This window comes from Pelobates fuscus, chromosome 12, assembly GCF_036172605.1.
Source record: "Pelobates fuscus isolate aPelFus1 chromosome 12, aPelFus1.pri, whole genome shotgun sequence".
NCBI classification, from domain to species: domain Eukaryota; kingdom Metazoa; phylum Chordata; class Amphibia; order Anura; family Pelobatidae; genus Pelobates; species Pelobates fuscus.
In genome coordinates this window covers 42,011,531-42,023,782 of record NC_086328.1, presented here as the reverse complement: position 1 = coordinate 42,023,782, position 12,252 = coordinate 42,011,531, and the positions used below count along the sequence as shown (strand labels likewise).

Here is a 12,252-nt window from a genome sequence, read left to right as displayed (position 1 = left end):
TGGGGTCTGGTTTGGGAACCACTGGACTAAGTAACCTTATCAGACATTTTATACTCCATTAAAAATACTATATCAATTAAACAGATTCCAAACTCTGTGTGCATCTAATTGTTTTGAGATTCGTGCTTTTATTAGAAAATACCACCAGGCAGGTTCCTTTAGATTAGCATGCTATAGGAACAGAAGCCTTATGACCGGCTAAGTTTAGTAGTAATGTAATACAGTCCAGTTATTTTCCTTCCCATTAAAGTCTTTATTTTGTGCTCCATAAAACAGGCTTGTATGCAGAGTTTCAATCTTATTTATCCTCACTCTAATAAATTATCTAAGCAAACGGATGTATATGACGATGGATAAAATTGTACCTACCTCATTTGCATTGAGAAATGCATTATTTGCTTCTGCCATATTCATATAGTTATTATTTCCAAACTGGAAAAAAGAAGGCAAAAAAAATGTTTTTTTGTTACAAATCTGGATTTTTAAATATCTGTTTATAAATCATTTGTCATGAAACAATACTCTGAATATGTCTACTTACTCATGGCGTTGCATCTTTGAAAACAAATTTTATTTTGAAAATCATAAATCTAAAGTTGTACAGGCAGCAACTTTGTCAGCAGAAACTTAAAAACCCTGTTCAATCGGGACAAATGCATACAAAAATACTTTTTATTCTAGGTCCTGGTCTTTGCTTGTAGTATTTATGATAGTGGATGAGTGCCAATTTTGAATATATATAACCAACTATAAAATATAAGATACACCTAAAAAATCAAAGGCAGAGAAAAAATTCATAGGGCAACACTATACAATCAAAAATGTGGCCCCATGATTGTATAGTGTTGCCCTATGAATTTTTTCTCTGCCTTTGATTTTTTAGGTGTATCTTATATTTTATATTTGCATTTTGAGGACCTTTGAGGAATCCTCTTGTTACAACCTGATATATAAGGGAAGTAATTACCTTTATTGTGTACTCATTGCTGCACCTGGGTGGTCTACATCTATATATATATATAACCAACTATGTAATGTATATATATATAGCACTTAAACTTTCCACTCGCCACTAGCAAACAAGTAGAAATTCACCCCTGAGGGCATATTATGGCTTGCTATGGCGAGTATATTATTATTACTTTTTATTTTTTTTAAATATATATTATATTATTTATTTATTACACCCTTTGCCCATTATTAGATCAGTTAGATCATGATTTACAAAGCTGCAATGTTGTGGACATCATCTATGCAATAATGTTCTGTAATAAATGTGTTCAAATAAATAGTTCACCACCAAATGCACTGTGGATGCATCAAAACTCAAACAGAACCGGTATATAAATGTCCCTGTCTGCCCTAGAGTAGTAGGATTTACACTCCCAAGTGACAGCTTGTCATTTTAAGTCAGCTCATTCCCTAGTGGTACCAATTAATGCAGCTGGAATTGGTTCCGCTGGCACCATAACTCCCACTAATGTTAGGCAGCACTGGGAACTAATTTCTGACTCCACTTAAACCCTAAACTAGCCTAATACATGCATTACCCCTAATCCCTAACCCCTGCAGTATACTCTTAGCTATACTCCATGTCTGAACCCAATTTAGCGCTAACCATAATCTAAACTCTAATACATTAAACCTAGCCTAAAAATATCATGCATTATAAAAGATACATAATGATAAAGCATGCATTAGGAGCATATAATGTCATCTTTGGGTTCTTCAGAGATTTGTGAACCATTTGATCTTCAGTCTTGTGATTTCTGTCTCCTGAACTGCCATTAAATTCCCATAACACCTGCTTAAACATTATGTATCAGAGATAGTTCTAATTCATCCTCTTTTAAGGCACATCAGGTTTTAAAAAAATAAATTACAGACCAATTAAATTTATAGTAATTATATTTTCAACTTTTACATCATGTCTACAACAGTAAAATGTTTGTGGACACATGCTCGGAGGTCAATCACTGCAAAAGAAGCATCAGTTATATAATAGAAGAGACTTTCAATCAACATCATTTCATTTGTTAGGCTACTCAGGAAACAATATGTGAAACCACTGGATACAGGCTCTGGTGATGTGCATCTGTGCATAGAAAATGGGATGGGCAGTAGGACAAAGACAGCAGCTGTTTACACCAACAGAGAAATTCCCGAGCTTAACAATCTATTCACTATTTACTAAATGACAATATTACAATGAGACACTATTGATTGAAGAATTGACCGAAGAATAGCCATGACCTAGATTTACTAATATGTGATTTTTAGTAAAATGTTATGCAAATGTATTGTTTTCTCATTGTTTGCATCTCATTTTCATTTCCATGTGTTAGTTGGGGATCTTAGAACATTGCTTTAAACATTGTGTCCATCAGGCAAGCAACAATAATTGTGTCTGCATGGATAAATGATATGGTTACATTATAATTGGTAGATAGCACATTTAAAAATTCAAAATGGAGGATGGTGAGCGAAAGACGCTGCAAGTATTAATTGCAATGTGTTTTCTTTCCTTTCATTGTGTATTTTAAGTGTTTCTTACCTTAATTTGTAATTTTTATGAATAGAAGATGTTCAGAATCATAAAATTAGAAGTTGTACCCAGTAGGGGGCATTAAAGTGTCTGTATATTGTTGTTCCCATAATGCACGGTGTCAGTCAAACAATGCATTAAAGGGAATAAAGCCAGGATATTATCACCCATTGTGTACAGCACAGGATTTAGAAACATTAACTTTCTATTGAAAGAACAAGGACACACACACTTGCTCTAACCACATAAACACCAACCAGGCTTAGCCAAGGAACCTGACCCCTGATTCATGAACCTTTTGTTTTACCTTTCTATATCTTAATCATAGCTCACAGGCACTAAATCATTAAGGCAAAGAACAAAAAAACAAAAACATTTATAGTGCACATCATTATTGCCAAAAATAGAAAACATTAAATTCCTCCCTTAAGTATATATTTTTATTTGCTTTGCTGGTTATTTGTTGAGTTTATAAACCCTGAATGGTAGCTGCGCTGTTTTACATGGTTTATATAAGTGCCTAGGTACCACCCGGTGGAATAGTTTGGATGGAACTTAATTATAAGGAGCAATCATAACTAAGCAGAGAGATGATGTAACTGAGAATGGAATCCGTAGATCTTTGCGTTACTCCCCCTGGCTGCAAATTAAGACTTTGTCCCAGAGGTCTCCAACCACCTATTAGATTAGGACCCTCTGGGGTAAATGCTGAGATATGCAAATTACGAGTAAAAAAAACAAAAAACCTGATTTATTAATTTTGCATGTAGAACTCCACAGCAAGATCAGAATAGGTTACATGTTTTACACATATGACAATACCATGAGACACTTTTCTGTTCCTACTTCCCTGAAAGCTATTTAGGTTTAGTTCCACAAATTCCCTTTTCCCTATTAAAATGCTCTTATTACACCATACAAGGAGTCAGCTTTTTTTTTCTTTAATTAAGCTTTATTATTATTTAACAAAAAGACGGTAAGGAAAAAGCAGTTGTATATGTGAACAATCAACACAGTAGGACAGCTGCTTAAAGGTGCATCAACTGATTGGAATAAGTCAGCTGTTTTATTACTCAAACTTGCATTACTACCTCAATACTATTTATCATGAAAAAGTAAATCCGTTACCAGCTGTCAAGTGCATCATTAATTTATTGCTATTTTGTTAGCAATCCTGTTGGTAAAATCTCTGTTTCATCATTATGTCCTAGTTCTGAATATGAAATAGTATGTATAAATAATGCAGATGGAGGAACAGATGTATACCTGGTTGGATTTTATAGCAATTATGATACACTAGAAGAGAAAAACCATCCAGAAACAATACACAAAGATAACATGCACCTTTCAGTATTGCCACAGAAGCAATCAGAATCTAAACAGATAGCTGCAATAATCAAAATAATGATGTAACTAATTAGTTGACTGACAAAAAACATCTGGAATCACTGATAGTGCTTAAGTAGCATGTATGCTCACATCAGGTTTCATTCCGCATTACAAAACAACCAAAATCACCTGTTGTGTATTTATAGTCTGATAAAGACACTCTAATGAATTGGCTCATAACACCTGAGCATAGATCAATTAATAAAGGTCAATATAATTACAGTAACTCCACCCATAATGCAGCACTTCACCAGTATTTTTTAAATCCAACAAAGTTTCAAGACCACGTATGATAAACACTTATGACAGCAGAACGTGCTTCTGGTGAATTTATTTGCACTTTGTTTAAGTATTGGTTTTATTCCTCATACTCTCTACACGCACTTTTTTCTTGTGTGAAGACATCATCATTATCTTTTAAAGAGCTATTTTCTTGTCTCTAAAAGAAGCTGTTGAGTTTTCTTTTTGTAATATATATTAGTTTACCTCGACTGCGAGAATTCCAGAAAGTAGATTTTGTACAAAAATATATAAAGGGACACTCCAATGCCCAAATACAAACTAAATATAAATCACTGTGTAGTAGATATACCCCAGCTCAAAACTTCCATATATTTAATTATGCATGTTTTTCTTTGGGAGGTTTATCTCAAAACAGCTTTAAAACCTTAAGCTCCCTTGTCTGCAGGCTTTTCAAGCCCTCTACTTCTAACCCCACCCAGACTTTCTGTGGTTGTCCCGGTACAGCTCAATAAGAAGTCTTTGCAAAGCAGGTGCTCTGAACAATTGTTACCTCTTGAACTTAGCTTTACTGAGCTACCCAAACCAGGAAGTAGCATGACTGGTTGTCTGCTTGAAAGCCAATTAGGGTGTTACCAGGTAAATTTATTAAAATTTACAAACTCTTCATACACAAAGCTTTTCAGCATACTTAAGTGCTTTAGGGGTCTGGAGAGTCCCTTTAAGTTCAAACAACCATGCAGAATTGCAATTTTACCACTAGAAATTATTTGGACAGAATGCGTTTTTTTCTTTTAGATCCTGTAACTGATCCCCTATACTCTGGCTGAGTATATGGGCTGTAGTTATCCCAAATCCCCAGTGAATCAGTGATTAAAGCTCTGAGCTATCAAAACATCAGCCTAGACTGTATGAAGGGTACAACAGAAATATCTTTAATCTGGCCAACTGGCCCACTTATATACAAAACAAGGATGCAGTAAAACACGCCCAGAACACTCCCACAAAATGTCCACAAATTCCTGAGTCAGAGTGACTTGGCATAAAAACATAAAATATAAAAATACATACAAAAGAAATAGAAACCCCCACAAATCATATATCGTGAAATAGCCCTGATGTGAGCGCCCAAGTTCTCCAAAAAGCGCTCAGATCCATGCAGTGTAGGGGAAACGCCACTGTGTCAAAGTTCAGACCGACCGCACACATGGCCCTGTGCCCAAAACAGTTCCAGGGCATTTGGTGCTTTTGACGGTCAACTTTCAGGGGAGCTCCTGTGGCCGCAATACTGGGTGCTCCACCTGGGTCTCAGGCAACTACCCTCCAAAAAAGCACTCTTGGGCAGATTTCAAAGTTGTTCAAAACCCCAGACCAAGTTGTCCTGGAGTCGCACGTTCACCTCATGCCGAAAACAGTTCCATTACTTTCGAGGCTACATTCCACTCAGGTGACCGGGAACCCACAAACTCCTCATGCCAAATTTAGTTCCATAACAATTGTGGCTAAGTACCGCTGAGGACATTTTAGGTGTTTATTCATGGGAACGGCCGCCAGGTAGCTAGTGTTCAGTTCCATTTGAATGAAGGGAAAGTGCCGAACCAGGGGCACCCAGGGAAAACCGGTAATGGAGGCTGGGGAGATTTAATTCTTGAACAGGGTCTTTGTATGTGGCCCATAGTACTTGGGCAGGAGGCTAGCTAGCAGGCTCCTCCAGGAGTTTGTGACAAACGTCCAGGGTAAAAAGCGTCACAGATCCATCTTTTGGTTAAAAGATAACTTAAGGGGTATTTGTGAGAATGTGAATGTTTGAGATAGAATGCCTACAACTGAGCATAGTAGCGTAGCTTCACTTGACACAAAAACATTTTGTTAAGTGAAAAACATTTAGTTAAAACTATGAGATTATAACTAATAAGAGACTCCAGGACACACTAAAACTTAGCATTTATAAGAATCCATTAAAATGCACATCCGTAAACCAAAGTAAAATGAATGATAATATATACATAAATACAACCAGGGATACCCCCGAGTCTTCCCGCAAGGTATGTCCCTAAGTCTGCCCATTGGTGTTTAAATCTGACTGCTGCTCAAATTTTGCGTAGTTAATGTCTTCTGTGCATCTTGCCGAAATATCAAATAAAAGGTTAATTGAAGACAGCATTCTTCAAAGATATGCACTGTCCACTTGACTATATCTCACCACACACCAGGCATTTTGAATCAAATAGGATGATGGCTTTTAGGCCCAATTATTGTAAGTAGATGGCTGAGTGGTAGCCAGTGGGGTCACCAATTTCCAGGTTTGTAAGAAGAAAGTAGTTTTAGTTACAGAAGTATAGATTCATGCAAGGACGTACTAACTGGTGTTAAGTGACTATTGCAATGTAACCAATCCTGTTTTGTTAGAATGTAGTGTTTGTTTTATATACCTATTGTACAGCGCTGCAGAATATGTTGGCGCTGTATAAATATCTGTAATTATAAATGTAAATCAAAAGAAATCCTGATAAGTCCAGTGAATCTTTTTCAACAGCCTTGGCTTTCCCAATTACTGTCATCCTTGAGAAAATCTCCTTTAAACAACTGAAGACTCTATCCATTAATACTACCAGTTCTACTTTAGTGGAGTAAGTGGAATGATCCACAGATGGTGCAGTTACGGTAGGCCTAGTGTGGAAATTGGAAAATTCTAATGTACATCATTGCATAACTCCACATAATATTCCAGTGTCATGTCCATTTTCACTGCAGGCAATAGATGTTTTGAGGGAAATTTTCTTGTATTTTAGTTTTTCTCCCCATATTATGCGAAAGTTGATTGCAAGTTAAGTTAAGTAGTTTGTCTTATTCAAAGACCTTCTGAAGGTTGTAGAACACAAGTATACTAAAAGATCATTTGTAAGTAGAAACATCGATTGCATGCTACTAATAAAATGCCACTGAGGTTGAAGGATAATTGTTCACAATATGGCTAAATGTGAACATTTCCATAATAAGCAAAATTAAAGTCTTCAATTCTGGAGTAAGAGACTCAATTATAGTACCTGCATGGTCCTCAGAAGGGAGTACAGACTGTCAAAATACTTTATCCAATGAAAACATGCAAGCATTTAATAATGCATTTTTCTATGTGGGGTATATATCTAAAGAAAACTTGCAAAAACTGCAGATCTCTTGTCTGAAGCATTCCCATACCCTCCACTTTCTGCGGCTGTCCAAATACAGACTTCCCAAATGCAGCTCAATGAAAAGTTGAAAAGTCTCTGTAAGGCAGGTTCTATAGACCATTGCCTGGCTCTTGAGTTTTGCCCAACTAAACTATAAAGGAATTGACCGGTTGTCTGATGCACAGCTATGGGGGGGGGGGGGGGGGGAGGGAGGGAGGGCGCGGGATGGTGGAGGGAGGGAGGTTTAACAAGGTTAATTTATAAAAGTGCCAATTTCTATTGAAATCTACTTTTTTGCAAAATGAAAAAAAACACACTAAAGCAAGCTGAACTGCTTTAAGAATCTAGAGTGTCCCTTTAAGGATCTCCAACAAGGTTTAGACACAGCCTCATTCAAGCTCGAGTTGTTGTCGTGAACTGTGATAACACAAGGCTTGGGCAATGGATGTTATGTAGGATGCAATATGGCCAGAGATTTATCCATGCTCTCAGAAATAAACTTATAGACTGGCTATAGGAGATCTTTACAAGCTGATGCAATGGACGAGCCTCCTGAAAGCCCATATCCATAATATTGTAAATGCTGTATACAGAGATTCTAGGCTAGGAACTCCACCTACTCAATAGCTGACAAACTTTGACCTTAAGTTATAACATATTTATAACTGTTCATTTAAAATGTAAGCTTGACGAAGCCAAATACTGTTCAAATGTTTCTGACATGGAATTGAAATAAATGATGCAATAGTTGAGACATGCCATATTCAGACTGATTTAGTTCTATCAGAAGACAAACACTACAGTTTGAATTGAACTACTATAACCAACTGCTTTCAAATGGAGTAATGAAGGAATTTCTAAGACATTAAGCTAATGTAAGATATAGTCCCAAGGCAGCTGTATCCTTGTTAATTATTAGTGTTGTAAAACTTAATATTGAATTCACTCCACTGTACAGTTATAAACAAGCATGCTAAAAATCTATAAACAGAACATTAATGTTTCATTTGTGCTCATTAAAGACCCGTTTAACGCAAACAAACAGATTGCAACACGCCATCTCTTATATTAAACTCACTAATAACCTGCAAGAAGTTACAACGGCAGAAAAATAGAATAAAGTAGCTATTATCTCAAGGGCCGGAACAATTCAGAAAACAAATTAGGCTTCTAGTGAAATAAGAACTGGGTTAGGAATCCTCTTCTGAACAGTTAGCATGCGAATGTAATTACTGAAGAAACTATGGCTAATCAGCTGCGAACTGTATCCATTAATTAGTATTTGCCCTGGAGAAATGAAGGAAATTGGTAACAATGTTAACACTGCAATGTACTGATGAGGGACACAAGGCCCTTAGCATTTAGCTTAGCAGGTGGTTTCAATGGTCCGTCTAATTTGAAAAGCATCCACCTGAAGTACAGAGTAACACTGACATGTCTTCTGTATCTCTTTCAGTCTATAATTAATAGCTTATAATTTAGGAACAGTGTGATCAGCTGGGGACATACATATATATCATACAGCTTACTTCATGAGTTCATTTTTATTTAAGAATAATATTGTAGTAAGTCCACAGATAATTTGAATGGGTCTGTGAAATATACAAGATTCCCTGTGATGACAGATGATATCTCCCTGGCTAAAATACAGTGTTTATTATAATTTGTATCAGGAAACTTTTGATCATTTTACAAAATATGATGGCTGTAGAACATAACAAATATTTTATTTTGTAGGGCAGGAAGCCAACTTTCTTTATTGAGGGTTTTAACTAGCATACGATTGGATCTGATTGGTTGGACAGTCAGTTTAGAACACACTCGGCTACTATCAATCATGACTGAAAGATAAAATGTAAATACTTTTGACACTGAACCACTCTTGTACTGTACCTTTCTATATTTTACAAGGCAAACAAATACCCAAATTAAAACATTTTGCTTGTTTGATTTTTTTTTTGCAAAGGATGTGTATGATGTATGTGTATTAATATATAGCAGTAGTCAGGAACTGACGTATTTTTATACAAAACTCTAAACAGTTTTCTAGACATTTATTGAAAAGGTAGAAAGAGGTGTGGCTTAGTTCTAACCATGACATGACCACATTATTATTATTATTTTATTATTGTTTATTATTTATATAGCGCCAACAAATTCTACAGCGCTTTACAGTGGGTGGACGAACAAACATGTAACCAGACAAGTTGGACACATAGGAACAGAGGGGTTCAGGGCCCTGCTCAATGAGCTTACATGCTAGAGGGAGTGGGGTAAAGTGACAGAAAAAGGTAAGGATAGTATTAGACTAATGACAGTTGCAAGAGAGGAATCAGTCGGGAGGTATTAACAGTTTAATTGATACGCTTTTATGAAGAAGTGGGTTTTTAATAATTTTTTGAAGGAGTGGAGACTGGTTAAGCATCTAATGGAGGAGGGAAGTGAGTTCCACAGGATCGGTGCAGCCCTCGAGAAATCTTGAAGGCGAGCATTAGAGGTGGGAGTACAGACAGAAGATAGACGTAAGTCTTCAGCAGAGCGTAAGGGCCTAGACGGGACATACTTGTCTATTAGGAAGGAAAGATAGGTGGGAGCAGCATTATGTAGAGATTTGAAAACAAGAACCAGAATTTTAAATGTAGGGACTGACAGAAGGGTGAGGCGTGGGCGGTGCAGGTAGGGACTGACAGAAGGGTGAGGCGTGGGCGGTGCAGGTGGACAGGAAGATGAGCCTCGCTGTAGCATTCATAATGGACTGTAATGGCTTAATGTATAGTTGTTTTTTTGTGCCTCACCCACAATGTATTGTTACTACATTTATTCATGTCATTCTAGAAATCATTCACCATTACGTAAACAAGTGCCTTGGCCAGTGGAAGATGAAAACCCTCTTGTTTGGTAAATAATGCTTCAGTCAATAAGCCATTTGGACTTAAAGATAGAGAATGTAAATCAGTTGTCAAACATCTCATGCACAGGCATCCATTTCTACTGCAATCTTGACATACGTTATGTGCAGTTAATATGTATATAACAAAGCAGTTTCAAATTAAAAATATCTCCCTAAAAGTGGTTGAACACTGATCCTATACAATAGGACTAAAATACATTTTTATTTCAAGATAAAAAAGGTTAATTTTAAAGGATATATGTTTCAGCTATTCTTGGCCCAAAAGATCAAATTGTAAAATTGTATCAGGTGAACATGTTTATCATTTGTGCTCAGGTATATTAGTGTAGTTGATATTCTTTGACCCACGTCTCATTCAATGGGAAATACCTTCCAACAAATGTTCTTGTTCCTTATTTTTCCATAACTTGAAATTGGATGATTATATAACAGGAGTCAGACAAACCCTAAATGAATGGTTACTGTTTGGAAAGACTGACTTACTGAATAATAATAAATCATGATATTTAAGGAGGTAAAACTTTTTCTCAAGTTATAAGTTATAAGCAGAGTTTGGAACTTTTAAATATCTAAAGTCTAATATCCAGGTCTCTATGCTAGACATTGTTTCTCAGGAAGATAATGGAGATAATGGTGTATAGCTGATAAATGTCCACACATTTTAGAGGAGGTATTGTCCAACTATTCTCATCTCAGATGGACCATACCTTGAAAATCTATTGTTAAAGTAACCACAAAGGTTCCTACGTATGGTCCTTTGGATTCCTTCAATATCGCTTTATGGACTTTGATGATATTTTAGCTATTCAACTATGACATTTACTTGCAATTTCTAAATAAAAAAAATAAAATAACACTATCTGATGTATAATATATTTATTTTTTTTAGGCCAAAAATACAAAACGTTGTAATATGTCTGACAAATTAGAAAATAGATCAATTAGAAAATAGATCTACTAAACAAATATCCCAAAGCTCGAGAGCTTAAACTGTGGCCTAGCATACATTCTTTTACATGTTCACAAATCTATCCTGATAAATAACAATATATATTCTCCCAATGGCTTACATATTTGATTGTTGTAACAGAAAATAAATGTTTAACTTGTGAATGTGAAGTGACTATGTGACAATACTTGAGAGCCAGTATTACAAATTTCAGTATATAACAACCAACTCTGCTCTAGGGTATCTAATGATTCATTCCCATTTATAGTGTATTTTCTGTTTCCAATAACTTGTCTGTCAAACACAAAGAAACAGAGAGAACAAGTTATAAAAAAAAAAAACATAGAGAAGCTGAAAGTTTTATGGATAAATTTTGCTTTGCAATAATGAAACATTAGTTTGAACTAAGATGGATTCATCTAAGGTTAAGACAAGGTCATTGCTTAACTTTTAGCACAAATCATTGCCAGCAATTAATTGTAAGCTCATTGTTGGATAAATTACATATATTTATTGGAAAACAAAAAAATAGGCTACATTTTTTATTTATTTTGCATATTTAAAGGTTTACAATAGTTTCCATTATTCAAGCCATTTAGATGTATTATTTGGGGACAAAGTAACAAAATAAAATAACAAAACAACGAATACAGTTTTAACTGCCATAGATTGGAAACATATCTAGATTTTTTTTATTGAAAGTTTAAATGTTTATATTTGATATTTATTTTATTTGTAAATGACTGTGAACATTTGGACAATGTGGCTATCTGTTGCATGTCTGATATTTAATGTGGAAAAATCTTAATTAAAGAAAAAAAAAAGAAACTTATTAATTGTGACTGTAGTAAATATTGTTCGAAAAGGGATATCACAGTACAATCTTGATTCTAACATGATTTCAATTTCTGATTATAGAAGGGACTCAAGACAAAGACAAAGGTTTGGAATCTGGGAACAATTAATCCCTGAAATCCCTCCCAAAAAACCTGAGAGGTGAGATCGCAACAGGCAAAAAACAATAAATAATTGCTGAGTAGATATAAGA

General features: G+C 35.5%; 1 protein-coding gene across 1 annotated transcript in view; it reads right to left on the bottom strand.

Moving 5' to 3' along the window:
- TOX3 (TOX high mobility group box family member 3) overlaps window positions 1–12,252 on the bottom strand; it is a 103,628-nt gene that overhangs the window by 34,764 nt on the left and 56,612 nt on the right. Inside the window, exon 2 of the mRNA XM_063437723.1 lies at window positions 370–432. Coding sequence (XP_063293793.1) covers window positions 370–432 — 63 coding nt within the window. The remainder of the gene's footprint in view (window positions 1–369; window positions 433–12,252) is intronic.